General features: G+C 48.7%; 1 protein-coding gene across 15 annotated transcripts in view; it reads right to left on the bottom strand.

Moving 5' to 3' along the window:
* Positions 1 to 494: 494 nt before the first annotated feature.
* Positions 495 to 20,569, bottom strand: part of RNF216 (ring finger protein 216) — an 86,394-nt gene continuing 66,319 nt past the window's right edge. For all 15 annotated transcript variants that reach the window (XM_068908318.1, XM_068908311.1, XM_068908313.1 and 12 more), the window contains 4 exons: positions 16,584 to 16,681; positions 13,862 to 14,084; positions 5,666 to 5,735; positions 495 to 5,010 (listed from right to left, as the gene is read on the bottom strand). In XM_068908318.1, the coding sequence (XP_068764419.1) occupies positions 4,691 to 5,010; positions 5,666 to 5,735; positions 13,862 to 14,084; positions 16,584 to 16,681 (711 nt within the window). In that variant the 3' untranslated portion in view covers positions 495 to 4,690. The remainder of the gene's footprint in view (positions 5,011 to 5,665; positions 5,736 to 13,861; positions 14,085 to 16,583; positions 16,682 to 20,569) is intronic.

Below are 20,569 nucleotides of genomic sequence, written 5' to 3'. Positions count from 1 at the left end.
ACCACTCTTTGCTATACACGTTTCGGGAGCGAAGAGAGCTGCAGAAATCCCGCCCTGTGCCTAACGCGCCCGCCTGTCTCAGCAAGCCCCCGAGCTGCCAACACACATTTCCGCTTGTTTTTAAGACCCGAGGAACCCAGAGTCTGTATTTACCATCAGTCCTGCAAAGGGGGAAAGTCCCCACGCCCCTTCCCCCCTTGAAAAAAATCCTACTTCTATAGTCCTGGTTTCCATTTAAAGGAGCAACTGGAAACCATTTTATATTCCGTTCAGTTTTTCCTCAAAAGCATTTGGAACATATTAAGCTTTTACAGGAGGGTTAAATGTTTTTGCCTTGGAACTTTTACAGTTTTTAACCGCTCGGGCTGAGATCTGGCAAAACAATTCCTGCTTGCTCTCCCGTCTATCTGCTGCTGCCTATAATTACCCTCAACATCAAAACAGCACGTTTCTGGTGGAAGGACAATGTTTCCGCAGCAACAAAAGCACAGAAGTGAAAGCCAGAGTGCACAAATTTATTTACAAAAATTCAAATTACAATATAATACAGAAACTTTTTACACACTGAATATTAGAACAGTTTACTACCAGAAGGTAAAGAAAAATATTTTTTTAATAAACCACCTATTCATTTTCGGCTATTGTTATACAAAGTTGCAGAACATGCACATCTTTACAGGGTTTCTTCTCTTTTAATATAATGTTTTGCTAAGTGCAAATACTAAGTCTCTCTCTCCACCTTTAAGGCAAGTAAAATGGGACACTGCAATCAACCACATGAAGTACCTGTTATAGGATCTACTTGGGCACAGCAACCTCCCTGCCTCCCTTTAAGGGCAACGGGTTTAAAGAAGGGCTGCAGGGTAGAAGAGGGGATGGGATGTAGAGTTCAAAACACAGATTTTTTCTGTTGGTTGTTTTTTTTTTTTAAACACCAACATGAACCCAACCTGTATCAGAGCCCACAACTGCTCAGAGCCTCTCGCGTTAGCGGGAAGGAGCAGCCACGCTCTCCTTTTGGCTGCGGAGTGATTTTTAGTCAAAACTTTTGACGATTTGACTATTTTTGAGTATTTTCTTGGCAAGAGAAGCACAGACGCAGATACAACAGGGGCCCAAAGGCAGCCCATGGGCTGCACGGGAAGCCAAGCAGATCTCCCTGGGTGGACGGCAGCTGCATAAAGGACGTGAAAGGGCCAAGTGCGGATTTCTCGCCTCTCAGACGCCAGATAAACTCATCATTTTGCAAGGGATAGGGAGGAAACGTCTCTCTTCTCCCAACTCCACAGGACTCTCCCGTGACCTTGGCTATTGCTCCACAGCAGCACAACATGCTCGTATGAAGGTGCCGCACCTGAACCCACCTTCTGCAAAGGCTCTTCGTGGGGAGAGGCCGGGGGAGGCAGCGCTGAGCCCAGCCGCGAAGGCAGACCTGGACACGGCGCCTCCCTCACCAACTCTACCTGCTGCTCCTCCTTCGTCTCTGCGCTTCCCTCTGCCAAGGCTTAAGTCTCGATAGCTGTGTATCTATAGATGCATATATCAAAAGGTTGGATGAGATGATAATTTTTACTAGCGCTCACAGCTCTGCGGTTCTGAGGGATCCTGCCTGTACCAACGGGAGGTGGCTCTTCCTCCGCAGAGCGGAACAGCAAGACGAGCTCCTGCAACACCAGCACAACACGGCCTCTTTTAAGAGCTCGTGCTAGCAGAGCAGTTTTACTGCATGCTGACCACGAGACGGGGCAGTGCAACGAAACCCCTCCGCCGCAGGAGACCACCCTCCCTCTTTGGTCCTCTGCATAAACCAGAGACCAGATGAAGTCAACTCCGAGCAGCTGGAGACAAGCGGGGAAGCACAGAGCTGGTTGCCCTCACTGCCATCTCCAACTCATACTACAACGGCGTGTTATCTACAGAGACTGGCCTGACGCTTGGGAAGAATTGGCATTTCTGACTTTCTTTTTGGGAGATGTCTTCTCCTGTCCAGCCCCTGCTGCAGAACCTCTGACCCCACCTCGCGTGGAGGGAAAGGAGCACGGCAAGAGGCATCTTCTCTTGCAGCTGCATTTAAAGCAAACGTGCCTGGCACGCGGGATGGAGGAAGCTCCCACACAGCACACGCAATAGCCACGGGCTCCCCACAAAAGCACCGTGTGTTACGTGAGTACCTGCTTTATCAGAAGATTTCAGCGAGCAACTATCACTCCGTGAGGGACAAATGGGGAGGCAGAGTTTCTTCTTCCATGGCCTGGTTTGCTTCATAGTTTGGGCTCCCAGCTGAGCAGCTAAGCTGTCCCCAGGCTGTTCAACCTACCTCGGCAGCTGACCCACGTTTGCACGGGCGGCTGTTGGAGCACAAGTTCAACCCTGCCAGGGAGAAAGCCTAGAAAGCTCAGTCAAAGCCAGCCCTTAAGCCTACTAGACGGTGGCTGTTTAAGGACAGGATTCCCCTTCTCTAAGGGGAAGCCAACCCTGCTTGCTCTGACGACGACTCCGGGTAAAATCTCTGCCCACCCAGCAGGCCAGCCTGTTACCACAGCCCTCCCCAAATCCAGCGTGGCACCACTGCTCCTGGCTACTACAGGAATCAGTTGGTATAAGGTAGGATTTAAACCTGGCTAAAGCCCAGCTGAGCAGCAATCGAGAAGCCATTACAGTCCCTGGACTACTTCCAGAAATAAATTAAAAAAAAAATAGCAGCAAGTGAATAACCACTTGGTTATTAATGCTAGAGACAATGGTACTGGGGAAACTGGAGGAGCGCACTTCACAGGGCGCGTTTCAGTCTATAGGAAGTGTTCGAGAGCAGAGAAATTGCTGTGCCTGCTCCAAAAGGCAGGGAAGACCCTTCTGCAAAACCCTCCCAGAGGCACCGATCCTGCTGCCAGCAGGGAGGCCACCTCGCGCCGCCCGGGGAGCACTGCCCCGGGCCACGGCGGAGGCCGCCTCTCCCGCTGGGAGCATCGCACCGGCGGCCCAGCCCTGGCCCGTCCTCGACCCGCGGCACAGCAAGGCGCTTCTCGGTTCGTCGCGTGCTCAGCGCCCGAGCAGACGCCGAGCGCGTTATGGAGAGCTGCAAGCTAGGGAGGATTTGACAGAAGTCATAAGGCAGAGGCAGGAAGTTTTACCTGAAAAAAACAAAACCAATGGACACCTGGATGTTAATACATGGCGGGGTGGGGGAAGAGAGGGGAAATGAGCTGTGCTGGTTCTCAGCAGGGAAGAGCGGGATGCAGCACAGACCAAACAAGTCGGGGAAACACCACACAATTGCACTGGTGAAAACTAATCCAACACTTCTGGGAGGAGGCTTTTTCCCTCCAACCGTTTTCTCTTCTAAAAGGGGGCTGTACCGGACCGTACAGTAACGGCGGAAAGGGCTCTGCAGTAATGCTCTTCTCCCAGGCCCAGCACTTCCTATAAGCTCAGGCAGCAATTACACCCCCTGCTTCCTACAAGGAAACTTTGCTTTTCCTAAATCCTCACTTCCTAAGCCCAGCAATACTTCTGTTTGCCTTCTAACACAGCCTTCTGAAGCCAATTGAACCAAAACACACGTTTGCAGAAGTTACTAAACATACCAGAAGCAGCCAGCTTCCTACAGCACAAGACGACAGTTGCCTGTTCGTTTGCAGCGATTTTAACTAACAGGAGGCTCTAGGCTCACAGCTGCCCTCCTGCATAACTACATAGGTAGTTACCAATTCTTATGCGACAGCACATATCACGCACAGAACTGTTTATGGATTTAAGTGGGTTTCTGCCCAAGCAGTTTTGTAATGAAGTATAAAACTTATGCTCCAGAGGCTTCTTCCAACTGTTTGCTGACTGTTGCCAGAAGTAAATGGGGATTTGGGATGCCCAGATCAGAACAAAGCTAAGGCCCACATTTTGGAAGCTGCGAGGCACCCGCTTCTGGGGAAAAAAAAAAAGTGAGCTCTTCAAAGGGGGCAACTTCAGTTCCCCAAAATTAAGGTGCCCAAGTCTTGTCTTAAAGCCCTGAGACAGAACATGGCTCTGGGCCGCCTACTGTGATCTGGCAACAAGATGGCTTCTGCATCCCACCACTCTCCTCACAGGGTAACAGATGCCAGATTTGCTTGTTTTTAACGCTTTTTTTCTGCTGGGGAATGATAGCAGGTTACAGGGATACTGGAGAACATGGGAACCACAGCCTCATGCCGCTTCCCAGGCGGAAGGCTGGAGCAGCTGAGCCCTGTTATTTTGTTACTGAAGGTCTTATTCAGATGCCAGGTCTCCCCTCTCTTTCCCCAAGACTCAGTCTTGAAAACGCAGCAGCTGTTCTAGCCGACAGAAAGGTAGGATTTTAGGAAAGCTGTGCTGCCCCCAAGGACCAGCTGCATCCCTGCGCTCCACAAATGCCACTTCCTCTCTCAGCAGCTGGCTGAACAGGCTCTGCCAAATTAAAGCATCGGGATGCCCAACAGAGGAAGAGACCCTTGGAAATGCAGCACCAAGCCCTGCTCCAAGACAGATCAAAATGTTTGATTGTAAAGGTTCAGAGAAGCTACAGATATGGGTGCAGTGCTGGTACATGTGAGACAGCAGATCCCCTTGCAGCTGGCTAAAACGAGAGTGGCTGAAGCAGGAAGAGGGCTGGGATTATGGGGGGGGGGCGGGGGCTTTGCCCTGCAGTGACTCTACTCCAAGTGCTATTTGAACCAGGTCAGAACCGGTGCCGAGGCTGAGGGCCAAAGTGCATAGGCAAGTTGTGCTCCAGCTGAACGTTGATCTGGGGAAAATCATAGTTCACCCTCATGTTAGGCAAAGGGGGCACATAGGGGGCGGGGATAGGGCCTATGTTGAGGGGGATGTTATTGTAAATGGGACGGACAGGAGGTAGCGGGAAGGGAGGGTGCACAAAGGGGTAAGGAGGCATTCGGGGCTGATGGAGGTTCTGAGGAACAGGTCTGGGGATGACTTCAACTCTCTGGATCTTTTCCATGGGCTTTTCCACAGGAGGGCCAATCCGCTTGAAACTGTTCTCTGCAGAGGGAGGAAAGAAAAGAACCAGTCGTCCCACAACCCAAACCCACCAAGCTTGGCCAACAGTCTTAAGCTTGCTAGTGGCACCTTCCATCCCCTTCTCCAGCACGTTCCTTGCAGCATCTCAGTTTGCCCCTCACACCCTTAATTTCACTGCTCATGCTCCCTCATGCTTTCCAGGGGCTGCAGGGCACAGGCCAGGCTGGCTACTTTCAGCAGCAAGTCCTGCTCGCTAGGGTGTGGGGCTGCCCCTTGTATGCCTTTGCTCCTCCACCTCAGAGCGCAGAGGCTTTGCTGCCCTTCAGCTACTTTGCCAAGCAGACAGGAGACACAGGTCTGCTCATCCACGACACCCTTTGAGAGCTGGACACGAGCCGTGTGTCTCCACGTTCCCAGCTAAGAGCCTGCAAGCAACAGCACTTCTGAAGCTGAAGCGGTTCCCAGAAGGGACGGGAAGGGGGGGGGGGGGGGTCACACACTTCTCTGGAGCAAGGTCTCAGTGAAGCATGGTGCAGCACAGCATTGTACTGAGAAGCCTGTAAGTGGCCAGGCCTTGGGAAGAAGTCAAGAACCAGAGATCTGTCAGCAGCTGGGAACCCTATGCTCTCCTGTCATCTTCAATGTGATATCTAATCACAGATAAAGACTGACTTACCTCCGTTTTTCTTCCTTTGCTCCTCTTCAGCCTCTTTCTGAATCTCTTGGATTATCTTCTCATCATCTTCCTAAAATTAAAGGAGGATAAAAAGTCAGTGGGCTAATTTTTGCTGCAGCAAGTTTCCACTCTCATCCCTGCTGCTTGCTTTTCACCATATGTTTTTGTCTTCCCCCACCTCCCCCCCCCCCCCAAAAAAAAAGTAAATTGGGCCAAATAGTTTTCATTTGGGGTTGACCTAGGTTTAGTCAAAGGGCAAGAGCGCGATAGCGGACTGCAGTACAAGTAACTCGCACAGAGCCAAGCATACTCTGTGGAGTATGACTAAGAGGCTTAGATCAGCTTTCCAGATCAGTGCTAAAATTCATTGACTTGATAGAAACCAGAGAACAGCAACCCAGCTCCGCCTAAAGAGTTGCTGGAGAGCTGTTAATCTTTTAAATGGCAATAGTCTATTAAATATTTACACTATACTAGCACTTCTAGAGTTTTTGGCCCAACAGCTGGAATTAACACAACTTAAATCCTGGCTCTAGTAGCTAAACGGTGCTGTAACGAGGCCATTTAGATCTTATCTGTAACTTTGAGGAAGACATAAATCCCAATATGTTTCTTTTAATGTCCATCTATGCTAAGAATATTCAAACCTGCTGCTCAAAGAGAACACAAGGGCAAGCCAGGAACTGAAAGGATCCTCCAGTCCCTCATCTTCCCCCCCCCCCAGCCCCTCACCCCAACCAACAACAGCCAGACCAAACAAAGCAAGTAAGCCTCAGGTGGCTGCAGGTGTCTACGCTACCTTTTATTAGATCAAGAGAGCAGGATAGACAAAAACAGCCTTAGAAGACGACGACTATGCAAGTCCTGAGCTAGAAAAGCATGCCTAAAGGGACAGTCCTGGGCACAAACGAACCACAGGGTCCAGGCAGCTCTCACACTTCATACAAAGCCATTCTAGCACTGGCATGAAAGCAGAGAATCACTCCAAGTTGTGTTTCCACATCACCTGCCCACTCCCACGAAGGGCTGCGAAAAATGAGTTTCTTTGTTGCTGCACAGCACATGACAGCTATCAAAGTAATAAAAATCACACCAAATAACTAAAGGCACAACTCCCTTTCAGTGCCAGGTAGCAGATGCTTCTGGTGGCCATATGTACATCGATGGCAACAGAGGTCTTTCTAAGTCTTTGCAGGGTTGCATTTGCTGCTACTTTGTGCCCAGTGGGACGAAACGCTACCTGGCATTTTCTGAAGACAAATGAGAATAGTCAAGCCTCCTGGACAGTGTCTGCACTTTTGATGTTCGTCGTTAGGAAAGAAGGCCAAGAACAGGAGCTGCTGTATGATACAGAACACCTGCCCCAGGCATCGAGCACTCTGGGCTTACCTGCATACGAGAGAGCATTTGGTTTGCTTCAGCAGTTCATTTGCAAGCGCTAAGAGCGGAGCGGGAGGGACATTCCAAGCCCTACATACCCCACAGTGTGCAAGAGTCTGCCTAGTTTTTATTCATCCTATTTCCAGGATTGCCAAAACCCATAAATTTCTTCCTGAACACTCTCAATGTGGAAAATATCCTCTATTCTGAAGAGTGCTCTGGGATTAGCTTATGAAATATGCTTCACGTGTGTAGCTACGCTGACATTATTTTAAGTCTAGCCAGTTTCCCAATTCCAATCTTACGGTCCTGCACATGTCTAGCAGCGAGGCTTGAGGAGCTTGCTAAGACATCCCCTCCTCCCCGCACCAGATAAGGTTTCCCTGGGAGACCAAAGTTATCTTAATCTGCAGAAAGCCATCAAACTCGATACTTCCCTCCCTTTGATTATTCTTTGAGTCAATGGCTAAAATTAAGACTTTCCAGCACGTGCTTTTTTTCCAAACAGGCTGCTTCCATGGACTGTTAATTACAGCCTATCTATCTCCATAAAAAGTGCTGAAGAATGGCTCTTCTGAACCTATACAGAACTTCTAATTACCCTCCAAGTATCAGATTGCTAGTTTTCCTGGCTGGAGAACACCGCAACCTGGGCACACTCAGCAACAGGCAACCAACCATCCTGCAGCCCTTTGCTTTCCAAACAGCGCTCCTAAACGGGTGGCCCCAAAGCTTTCAATTCCCACCCTCCCCCATGTATTTTTTTCCAATATAGTTGAGAATGAGAACAGAAATAGCCACCTCTCTCACATCATTTCCACTTACTGGAAAAAATGTACCGGCAGGTTTTTTTTTTTTTTTTAATTATATGATAAATAAGAGATGGCGCAAAGACACAATTCTCACCTTAAAGCAGAGAAACACACAGAGAAGTCCTAAATTGCTGAGGGGTCCCTTCTAACCAGTAGCCGTCGCTCCCAGTCCAGGGATAACCCCCCCCCCGAAAGGGTGCTCTGAGCTCAGCCCAGGCGCCGCGAAACCGCCGTCTCGGAGCCAGGCTGACCCGCTCAACGCCCCTTGCTGTGGCAGCCTCTGCCAGCCCAGCGGCTGGTACCGGTCAGTCCCGAGGAACTGGACGCCCCAAGAGCCCGCAGCGAGGGGGGCTCACCGCCGCACTAAGGCCGGCCCGAGGCAGCCCACTGCCCGCCGGCACCCGGGGCGGCCCCGACTTCAATCCCCGCAGCTCCCAGAGCGCGGGGCGAACGCCCAACAGCAACCCCATCCGCCAGCGCTCCAACGCGACGCCCATCGCGCAGGGACGGCGTAAAAACGGATCGCTGTTACAGGCCGCCGCCGGAGATCCCTCTTCAGCCCTAGGCCGTCTCGGATGGCAGGAGAGGGCGAGCCTTGCAGCACGCACCGGCGGGCAAACGCTGACTGTCCCCGCGGCCTGAGGCCTTTCGCGGAGGGCGACCTGCCAGCCAGCCTCCAACATAACACACTCTACTATGCACCCTCCTATTAAAAAAAAAACCAAAACCCGACGTTAAATTTGGCAAGTGATTAATGCACAGCCCAGTTCAATACCTGCAGGCTTTAGGAAAGATTCACGTTCTAGCTGGAACAAAAAGTTGGCGATAGAGGCATACAGTAAGGTAATTTTAGGATATATCCATGAGGAAAAGCTGATGCCACAAGTTGGCTCTTGCACATTGCACTGGAACAGGTCAGAATTATAGAATAAGAACAGGTCTCAGCGCTGCAGATATTCCCCAGGTACAACGGTGATATTTTTGCAATGCAGACCTAATCGCTTGAGAAGCGAAGGCTGCTTTCCGATCCCAAAGTAAGCGGAAGAAAGAGAAGAAAGAGTCACCTATAGGTAAAGCAGCCACAGCAAAACTCTAGTTTTCATGAGTGACTTCATGGCTGGCGGTGGTGGTAAGAAGCCACCTAATGTCACCCAGGGTGGAAGCTCCAGCGCAGTCTTACAAGCCTCTCGTGTCCACTTTCCCGAGCGGGTTCAAGTCCCTGAGTAAAGGATCACATTGTTAAGAGCCTGCTCACAGGCTGGGCGGATTGAAGGGATTTCTCCTGTCAAGTCAGCTTCCTGCCAGCTGCCTTGCCTACAGCCAAACACACTCAAACCCCCAAAGAGCCCGGGGGGGTGGTTCTCAGCACTGGCCAGACCGCTCACTTTCCAAGCAAGGAGGCGTCCTGGCCCCCTTCCTACCGGGGAAGGCACAGAGCGATGCTGTAGCGTGGCTTGCCAGCCTCCACGGCATCACGCAGAGGGCGGGCGGCCAAGTGAAAAAACGCAAAGGACTTCAGAGATGCATTTACCTTCCTTATCTGCAAGTGCTGCGTAAAACCAACATGATTCTTACAATCTGCATTTTAAATGGCAATACAGGACCGGGCTTCGCCCCACAACAGACGGCGGGATGCTCTTTGCAGCTCCGCCTTGAATCCCACGAGCCGAAAGAAATGCATGCGACCCCGGGGATGGCCTGAGAGAGGGATGGCCATTAGCTGACCGGTCTTCCCTTGCAAAAGGATCTGGCTGCATCTCAGCACGCAGAAGGGTTTTTCCTTTCAGCCATCTCCCATTGAATTCAGGGAATGCGGAGAGCACGCAGCCAATCACAGCAGAAAGGGTGGCTCTGCCTCGGCTCACGGCGGGCCGTGCACCGACTAAATAAAGAGCTGGGCTTGGTTGCTAAGCGAAGCACCTTTTCACTGCAACAAACGGGAGGCAAATTTCCACAATGCTCTTGGAGAAAGAGCACGCGGCATCTGCGCAACGCTCTGCTTGCGCACAGAAAAAGCGGCCGGAAAAAACAAAAACAGCCCATCAGGGAAGAGAAAACAGAGCAGCAGAAAGGAGAGAGAGGAAGCTCTACAAGTCGCACAGAGATAAAACCCTCAAATAAAACCTTTCGCCTGGAACAAAAACACTATCGATAAAGCTTTTCAAAGCTCTGTTTTTATCTATTAGGTTTCTTGGTATCTTCCTTAGTTAAGCGTCATAGGGAAACGGCTGCCTGCCTCCTGGAAGAGGCGAGACAAGGGACCTGGAATTATTTCTGGGTTGTGCTCTCCGCCCCAACCTTTAGAAAGCGCCTGAAAGCACATTTACCATCGCCACTGCCTCCCCTCTTCTTGGCTCTTTACTGCTTTCTTCTTCACACATGTGCAGCCGCAGCCGTTACTAATAAACTTGAAATGATTTTCACAACAGAGACTTCCAACAGACCAAGGGGTTTTGTTTCAAATCATTCCCAGATCAGCGAGAACGGGGGGGACTGTTCCTCGCGGGCGCCTCCGCGCGACAGGGAACGGGCGATATAAGAGCAGCCTGGGCCGTAACCGGAACGGGGCATCTGCAGGGCTGCAGCAAAAACGGGGCCAGCGCAGGGATGAAGGACGCCTTGGTGTTCAAGAGAGCCAGAGCTGTTTTAGCAACAGACACTCCTTATCGATGGGCTTCTGTGAATAGCATGAAATAACCATGTGCTTACGATTAAGCCGTTTTAGAGCACCCGTCATAAAGAAACTGAATCTGGGGGAGCTCCCCTTCTCCAAGCTCCCCCTCCTTCCATCCGCTGAAGTCAGCGTTATGTACTGCATGCATTTCCTTATTGCATTTGAACACAGTCTGTGCTCAACATCTTCTCTTTACAATGCTAGAAAGACGGGTAATTGCAAACACCTTATAATGATTAGTCTTCTGCTCTGAGCTTCAATGATGGGTGTCCGGGAGTGTTTTGAGCATTATAAGTCACTGAAAATGTCTTAAACTCTAAAGCCAAAAGAAAAGGCTGCTGTGCAATATTTCTGATAGTCTGAAGAGGAGTATTAAATTAGAATACATGTGACAGCAGAATCTGGTTTCCCAAAGCAAAACGCATTAGTCAAATTACATCATGGGATTCGTACAAAGCAGCTGAAATGCACAGATCAGCCTCAGGTTCGCTGCAGACATTGGGAAGTCAGGGAAGGTTCATCCCTCGAGGCCCAGAGTTTGCTGTTTGCAGAGTCAGTTCTCACCACTCTGTCCCTGCACTGTGTTGCTGGAAATATTACATCAGCCTATCGTATAACCAGCAAAGCTTCAGAAAGCCAGCCGGGCCACAGCTACCACAGGCTGCAGAATACACACACAAGGATGTTCGGGCCAAGCAGATTACCGACAAGAGCTCCTGGCACATGTTCACGCCCTGCAGAGGTGCAGGGCACCGATTAGCTGCAGAAGACATGCAGCGATGAAGCAATTACTGCCTGCTACCCGGGAAGCCGCTGACCAGAGCCTGATTGCAGCTTGCCTCAAAACCCACAAATACTACGCTAATACTTTTTAATTAAACCCAAGTCTGATTACAGCATAGGGACAAGATTTTAACTAACCTCTTATTATGGGAAATCTTGAAGTGTTTCCTTTATTCTCTCAAGATCATTTGAGACAAAGACTAACAGATGCTGCAGTTCCTATAGGACTGCCTTTAATTTGTTTTTAACCCAGGCTAATGAATAGATTTACTTGTGCATTCTCAAGAATCATTTTAGACTCGCAGAAAATGTTACATATTTGGAAAGGAACAAAGGCTCCCTGTTTTAAAGGGAACTGAATCCTGCCTTAAATAATGGAGCGTTAGACCCAAACATATTCCTGACAAAGGTGTGGAATCATCCAATTCTAACAGAAAGCTAAAGTTCACACCTGTGAAATAAAAATGGGCAAGACGGACAATGGTACTGTGACTGTGCCACAGGTCTGCTCTAAGGACTGCTCCAGTTGAGGGTATATGCGTATTCATCAGAACTCAGAGCAAAAATGCCCTGCCACCCTCTAAAAAAACATGCTTTGGTGCCACATGTCTGCCCTCCCCATGTTTGCAGCAGAGCCTAACGCAGGGAGATGAGTGGAAGCTCTTAAGTGATGGGCTGCAAATCCCTCAGATAAGAGATGACCCTGTCTTCTCCTCTGTCCTTACATGTACAAGGAACATGGCTGCAAACGTGCGAGCCTACAACAAAGCAAAAAGGAAACAGGTGTTGAGAAACACACAGAGACGATGCCAGCGGGCTGGCCTATAGAGCAGGGGCAGGCAAGAGGCAATTGGGTGGGCATCTCCCCCAGCAAAGGACAAGATATTTCTGACACAATAGCCTTTTGCTCTTTCATATCCCCATGTCAAGATTTAAATTTGCTCCCACTGCTCATATCTGCCACGTTAACTCCTGCTTTCATGCCCCATGCTAGAGTACAGATTAACTAACCGGACTAGGAATGGGTCATAATTTCATCCTTAGAACCAAACTGTTCTCCACTTTGAGCTTCATGCTGTTCTTTGCACTGCAGGCAGGACAGTCACCCAACCTCAACTCCTCAGCCCACCAATGCTCTGTCATCCAAAAAAACACAGGCAGTGCCAGCTCATTGCTGACGGTGGGAAATTTTTCTTTGCCACAGCATTGGTTAATTAGAGAGTTGGAGAGGGCCTGGTGACAGTGCACTCTTTGTGTTGTTTATTTATTTATTTTTAAAACACAGTATGACCTTTTTGAGAGGCCTCATGTTTTCTCTGGCTCTGCACAAATGCCATTACTGAACACAATCAGCAGCCTGATGGGAATAAAGGTCTCTTGCGCCGCTGAATGCTGAATCACGTCCTGATGGACAACGGGACGAGTGGAACAGGATGCCGGGGAGTGGCCAGCCAGGGGCCTGAAATGTGGGGCTGCAGGAACACCTAGAAGCAGGTATCTGTTTAGTTTAAGGCCTCTCAGTGCTAGAATAATTTGGGTATAAAGAAGGAAAACAGAATCAGAAAGTTCACACTAGTTAGGACACCACTGGGAAATCCCCAAGAGCCTCCAGGTAGAAAGGAGAGTTTCAGAGTGGAATTATTTTTGCTTTATGTAAGCGAAGGACTGTGCACGTTCCCTGCAGAAAGACAGGCCAGTAGCAGTCTGGCAAGCTACAGCTGCCCTAGACAAAGACGCATTGGGAACAAATGAAGTTCAGACAAGTCCTGGGAAGGCAGACTCACATTCATGTTTTTCTCCTACTTTGTTGTAATCAAGAAATTCAACCCCTGCTCCTACCTCCACTCCTTCCAAATTTCTGGTATTGCAGACCTCTACAGAGATATTGCACTAAGCTATCCCACGCTTATCACAGCTCCAAGTTGTATTACAGCTCCAAGTATTAAGTTACTTGCTACAGCCTCTCTTACAACTCGCTCTGCATTTCAGTTCTTCCTTTGCAAATGCTGACACCAGCTATGAGAACCAACACAAACCTAACTTTGGGCCAGGGGCTTGGATCTCTGACTTTCAGGCATTTTTCTCAGGGGCTCTGTCTCGGCTCACTCTGCACCCTTCAGTCAGATGACGAGAGTTACTGGGCACTGAAAAAACACGACTCCCCTTGCCCTCACACGCAAAGCCAGACCGAACAGCCACTCAGCTGTAAAACTAGGAACGAGTCCCAGGAATCCCAACGCCTGCTGCTAGCACACGCTCCCCACTAGCTCTCTTCACAGGCTCTGCACCCCTAGAAGGGCACTCAGAGCACTTCCAACCGGAGACCTCCTCCAACAGGAGCTGTTCCTGAAGGAACACCACTTGCGGTCAGGCGCGACTCTGCTGAAGTAGGTTTCCAATGTGTTTTAGTTGTCCTAGTAGAGGAAAAACTAGTGCTATCTAAAAAGAACAGCTTTCCTTTGGTGGAAGCATGTATTCAATGCGCAGGCATTGAACAGTAATTGAAAACAGGGCACGAATCCTTCATGAAAGTCCTTCATTACTTACCGTGGGATCTGTCCAGAGAGAGCACTTTGCACAGTCCTGGCAGGGTGCCCCGGGCGACCGGGGGTGTTGGCAGAAGTGGTCATACCCGTTAATGGCGGCGCGGCAGAGGTAGCACATCTGAGCACCGCAACGACAGGACATGCGGTTGCAACCCTCTGATTTAATTAGGCCAGTCCCACACTTGTGGCATTTCCTAATTCGAGCAGCCGTCATTTTTTCTTCTCTGCAACACAAGAGGAGGGACAAGAATTAGAAGCATTTGCCAGTCTGTGGTAAAGTTACTGTTCTACTACCCCAACGGTACTTCAACCTCCCTTTCCCCAGCGTACCTCTCTCCCCTCCCCTTTCCTCCTACGCTACCCCCACAGTCCATCGCTGTTCCAAGGAGGTCTGGGCTCGACTCCACTTGGAGCCAACCCATGACAACTCAAGAACAAATTAAGTGACAGAAAGTCAATCACCGACTGCATTCTGCAGGCTCAATTCTGGTTTCCATGCGAGCCAAAACACACCAGGGCCAGGCTCTGGCTTGGAAGGAATTTAAACCAAAAGTTAAGGGGCCAAAGGCCACGTGGATTCTTGACTTGGCTGCGAAGAAATACGGCCTAGGAGATAAAGTCCAGGAAAAGCAAACTGTTTGCTGTCATCTGCTAGCTAATTTTATGTTTGACTGTTGCTTTGGTTACCAAGTTGCCACGACCATATTTTTTCAAGTAATGCTGCAGAATATTTGTTTTTTGTTAAATTTAAATCAGTAACTGAAAAATAATCACATCTTTCCCATAGAGACTGGGCTTTTCCCTTCTCTTAAGATTCCCTATATAAGTTTTCCAGGGGTTACTGCCTTAGAGTGCAGCCTCTCTTTTGAACCTAACAGAGCACGAATGGGAAGCCAGCACGAGGCACAGCGCCTGGTCCCCAGAGACCGCCTGGGAACGGTGCACACTCCAGTGTAAAGGCTCAGCTCACAGCAACATCATTTTGGCTCAGAAATGGAAGAAAGCCTTGGCCATTTAATTAAAAGACTTAAAAATATAAGCTGCCATCCTGAAGGCCAATTTTCTGACCACTGGAGATCATGTTACAATTTAATTCACAATGTAGGAGAGCTGAAACTTGATGATAGAAGAGTAAGGGAACTGCATTTTGACTGAGGGAAGTAAAGTCCTCTGGCTGCGCTGACCTGACAGTAGGGAATGATCATCTTAGCCAGCATCTCCACCCAACTATTTTAGTGGGCCTGCAATCCCAGTATATGCTTGGGAGAAGATGGGGAGGTATTGTAAGGAGGATCACAGCAGCAATTCACCAGTTCAGTGCAACTCCACAAAATGATCCATCAGCACAGCCAAAGGAGTAGTGAAAAATAAGACAAAAAAAAAAAGAGCAGCTAGAGGTGGAAACTTCAGCTGACCTGCAACTACACTAAGCTTCCATGCAATTATAGCTGGCAAGAGCTGCATCCAGCCATTTGGATATACACTAGGAATGGAGAGGAAAAAAGTCAACTTGAGACTGACTCTGCTCTGCGCTGCAGCTGCTCTTCCCTTCTCTACTCAACAGGATGCTGCTGATGGGAGTTTTTTTTTTTTTTTTTTGGAAACTTTGAGCAAGGCAGGAAGTTTGGCCTGAACTCCAGCTGTGCTTCCCTTTCCCTATACAGAGCTTCAAAAGGAAGCTTTCATTGTATCATGCAGTAAAACTCATCCATCTACAGTAACATTCTGCTAAAAAAAATTAATTTTAAAACCTTTCTTATTAGGGACATGACACTCCTTCCTCCTCCCTCTCACCTCTTTCCTACAGGGAGAAGAGTGGCAGAGAAAGAAGCCATATCAAGAGTGAAAAAATGTTTTGTTCTAAATTATGGATTGTGGGATGAGCAAGTAGCAATCATCCAGCCTCCCAGTGGTAGAGCTTTCCAACCTTTACTCATACCAGACAAACTTTAAATCAGAGAGGAAAGGATTGGGCAACATAGGCAGGTCCCATTTCACTGCACTAGACGCACAGTTCTATGGCTGAACCCCAACTTGTTTCCTAAAGCAAAAGGATTTTGTCATTTACTACAGCAATGAGAGATCAGAGTTCAAAAGATTTTATGGAAACACTCAGGATTTCCACATGAGTATTTCAAAATATAACTCCATTCTGTATTGATTCCTACAAAAAAACATGACTGGTTAACAGACAGAAACATATGCGAAAAAATGCATTCCCTTCTACGAAGCTAGAAAGCAGCAGCTGAGCAAACCATGCCTCATCACTTCGTCACCAGGATAGATTTTCAAAGGGCAAAAAACCACTTACTGACTCAATATGCTTCTTTGCTCCCGTACAGCACTTCCCTTCTCCCCGGACCGAAGAGAAGCAACACATAACAGAGGTTTCTCACTTCTGAGAATGATCAGGTGCCAGCCTGCGAGACACTGGGCTAGCCAGGAACAGTCTGGGCTGACGACAACTCTCCCATGTTCTTGTGTTACCGCTCAGATCCATTGCCAAGTATTTTTTACAGAAAGAAATCCTAGCAGCCTTCTGATCGCTCAGTTTTCACATCCCTAGGACCTCCCTGATGGAAGGTAACGACACCCAGCAAAATTGCAGGGCTCCATTAGTCACAAGCAGCAGGCTTCCTTACTCCCATCCACACCAGAGTTTGTCTAGAGCCATGACAAGTTTATCCATTCCCCCATCTTTGCCAGCTGCAGGATTCACTTACATAGATGTCCTGTATTTGATGTCATCCTTCTCAGCCAGTTGCTCACAGGTGAGGTTCATGTGCTCCTTCCACAGCCCCTGACACTTTCGACATGTTTCCTGAGGAAGATAACACATATTAAAGCAAGAGAAGGCTCAGTGCACCATTCAATAATTAGGGATTGGAAGTACTCCCTTCTCTTTCCCACCTAACTGCAGATGCTCATCTAGGATTGAGTTGGCGATACTCTTAGAGGCATGAGGCCCCGCAGAGGTCTGCGCTCTGCTAGACAGCAGAACGCGTCCAGGTACGAAACGCAACTGGAGCTAGTTACAGCTGTGCAAAATGAGTCTGGAAGCCCTAGTTCAACTCAAACTCACCAAATGGTTAGCACATTACATCTAGGAGCAGACTGCAAGGATCAAAACATGGATCTACAGGACATCAGCTTCATCCACATCCTTAGCAAAATGCTGTGGCTCTATGCAAAGGGCTTCCTTGGCAGCCGGTGACGGGAAGCTTGCCACTGCTCTGCAGCTGCATCAGAAGCTCTGCCTCACCTTGCACACCAGCAAATCTATATTCTGCTTTGTTAAACTTCACGAAATATGCGTTTGCCTACATAAACTGCTTAAAAGGCAGGATATGGACAAATGGCCAAAAAAGGGAGGTGGGATCTGAACAAAAATTTATGAATTTAACCAGACTGGAAGTAATAGTTGAACTAAACTTAGAGCCAGTCACTGAACTCTCCTGTTCTTGTAAACACTTTAGTAACACGACTAATCTGGGTCTGGTGAAGCCACATGGAGCAGGAGAGCTGTGGAGACATGACTGGCAAGGGAACTTGGACTAACACTGGGAACATAGCTGACTTTTCGGTCGGCTGCCCAAAGAAAACAATTTTGTTTTGGGTCAAACAAGATTTTCCTTTAATTTGAGGAAGATTAAAAACCATCCAAATCAAACTTGGAAGAAGTACATATTTTGTAATCCAACTGTTTCATCTTTAGAATTGCCAGGACTCAGGCTTTCAAATCTAACATTCTCCTTCTGGCAAGAAAACCCGGAAGGCTGTGAAGCATCCTTTCCCCCTCCATGCCAAAGAAAGCCCCAAAAGATTACTTTGCCCAGCTCTGGTCACACCACCAGTGGAAGGTGACAACTGCACAGAGACAGGTCTTTTTGATGGCATTACCTCTGCTTTGTTTTACTAAAGAGACTGGACATCTGTGTGGGATACATGATAGGAGTAACTATTGTCTAATCAAGAGTTCTCCTCAGGTCTCAGTATTTTCTCTGCCTAAAGACGCACGTAAGCAGCAACATGCTTTTGATCACCAGTCAAACAAACAGGATGAAGACCAAAGCTTCCAAGGACGCTACCGCTAGGAGGGAGTACAACGTGTTGACTCGTTTGCATTTGTGTTCGCTGCGAGATGCTTAACAGCTTGTGCTCTCATCAAAAGAATTAAAGGTTCCCTCATCCTGGCCGGCAAGCCTGACGTGTTCTGACACAGCAAAGTGTCACAGGGCTAGAGTAAGACAAGAGCCAAGCCTGTGACCGTATGTCCCGAGAGCTCAGCACAGAGTTTTGTAATCACTCGCTCACCTTCCAGATGCATCTTAGACAGGCAGCCGCTAGTTTTAAGGGGCAATAACTGCCTTGTTTCTATCAATTCTCATGAATCACTTGTCATACACTGTGTTTTCCAAGTGTCTCTCCTCAAGCTGTTAAAACAGGCACGACTCTGCACGTGTTTGCTGGTAGGCCATATTCGTGGTCATTATCGGCACGGAAGGATGACTGCTGATCGCACCTTGGAGAGCTGCCAGACTTTGAGCCGTTCACGTGCCTTGATGAGGACCAACCTTCCCCTTTTATTCTCAACCCCCAACTAAATGCTGTTCCAAGATCAAAAGTGTTGCATGTCCTTTATCTACCTCAAGGGTTAAACAGTCTTTGGAGCACTAACATACAGAATCACTTTCACACGCCAGCAACAAAGATTTAGCAGCTTTTTGCCAGAAGGGTTGGCACACTTTCCAGCCAGGAACCTACTATTCCCAATTACTTAACTCCAGGAGCCTCCTTCGCTGCTGAATTAGAGACAATGCCCTTGCGAAGCAGATGGTGCTACTTATACTTTCGTACCAAGCCATTCCCTTTTGATACTGCCATCATCCTTGCTTTGAACGCTGCAGTTACTTAAAAACAATGTTCTCCCTTGAGCTAAGGCCGTCTTTATTTGCCAAGCAGTGTCTCTTACACCCAGGAAAGCTGATTCCTTTACAACTGGGAAGAAAGGGAACAAGCAGAGTGAAGCTGATTCCCAAAATCCCACAAGTAAGAGGCGGCCTCTTTTCCATTTTACTGGGACCACTACAGGCAGCGATCGCAAGCGCTGCTGCATGCCCGCCTGCGAGCCTTCCCGGGGAGCGCTCGCCACAGCGAGGGGCAAACCCACAGGCAAGGCTGCAGTTCGCCTGCCCGCGTTCTCCCGAAGGAGCCGTCTCCGTGGCTTTTTAACTACGGATTTCACCCCGTGAGCCTCCTCTGGCCAAGTCACATCCTCTACAAAATAGATACGGGGGGGGGAACCGACAATGTATACGCCATTACCAGAGCTTAATGCAAATTCTCTCCTTGATCTAGCTGAGACAATGGCACATTTTTAACAGTTCCAGGAAGTTAAATTGGACCCTGCCAAACAAAAGCAGAGAGGAAGCCTCTGATTCAGACACAAATGCAGCTGCTCCAGTGCTGTAACGAAGCAATAAGATCACAGCTGTCTCCCAAGAAAAATGACCTTCTCAATGTTTTCTCTTATTTGAATTGAACACGCCAGGCTGATGAGGGCTTACGTATCTGACATGATTGCAATTCTGATCTCCACAGAAGTTTCGCAGAGGGCTCTTTTATTTCAGGAACAGCTTTTTGTTTGATAAAGCAGTGTACTCTGCCATTACCATATTAATTTACCTAAACATACAATGGGATGGCTGATTTTTTTGCAACCAGCCTAGATTATTTCCATTATAAGAGCAGCGCTTGGCACTAAGACTTGCTACCACAATACCAGGCAACATCTAAAACCCATACAGAGAGGGAACACCTCCTTCCCACCCCCTGAAAGCTGCTGCTCAAACTGTAACAGTCAAAAGCAAGTCAGACCATGAAAAATAAAATCCTATCCAACTTCTTGGCCAGTGCCTTGTCTACTACAGAACCCTGGCCTAGCCACACTGTGGAAGCTAATGCGGGAAAGTATATTTTGTTTTACTTTTAACTGCTTTTCAGCTAACGTACTCGTTTCTGGATGGTGTCAACTCCATATGTTTCTTCTGCATTTCCCTCCTCCCAGGCAGGTCCGCTTAACACAGTCTGTGCTTTCAGTGAGAGGGGCAGCAGCTCGTTTGGAGAAGCCTTGGCACTAGCGAACAGTTCCCAAACAGGCACGGATGCAGGAGATTAAGTATCTCCTGCCTGTTACATCTGCCCAAGCTTGGCAGGCAGCCTGGGACAGTCCATTAATGTGCTGGGCTGGGACAGCCGGGAGGAGGACGTGATGGAGAGGGTGTTTAATCACACACTGTAATCTCCTCGCTGTACATCTGTTAGAGGCAGTGGCTCCGCTTCCGCTTGCTGGCCGACGGGAAGCAGCCGTGATTAACGCAAACATGTTTGGGTTCAGGAGGATCCTTTGTTCCCAGGGTCAGCAATGTGGATATGCAGCTTTCTGGGCTCAGGGCCGGCCTGGCTGAGCGCAGCCAGTTTGCTTTTAGCATGGGCACCACAATCCTCAAGAGTCCGTGCTAGCTGTCCCAGCACCTGATGAAGGTAGGAGGAACGTTTTATGGGAGCCTGTCAGCTTCCGTGGCATCTCTACCAACCCTCACAATGGAGGCTGCAGTTCTCAAACAGTCTAAAATTGTTTGTTGACTCCACCCTCCACTTCAAAAAAAAAAAAAAAACAAAACCCTAAACAAAGTCTTCAAGGCCCAGC

Source organism: Struthio camelus, chromosome 15 (assembly GCF_040807025.1).
Source record: "Struthio camelus isolate bStrCam1 chromosome 15, bStrCam1.hap1, whole genome shotgun sequence".
Lineage (NCBI taxonomy): Eukaryota > Metazoa > Chordata > Aves > Struthioniformes > Struthionidae > Struthio > Struthio camelus.
The sequence above is the reverse complement of the archived record's forward strand: the minus strand, read 5'-3'. Positions and strand labels throughout refer to the sequence as shown.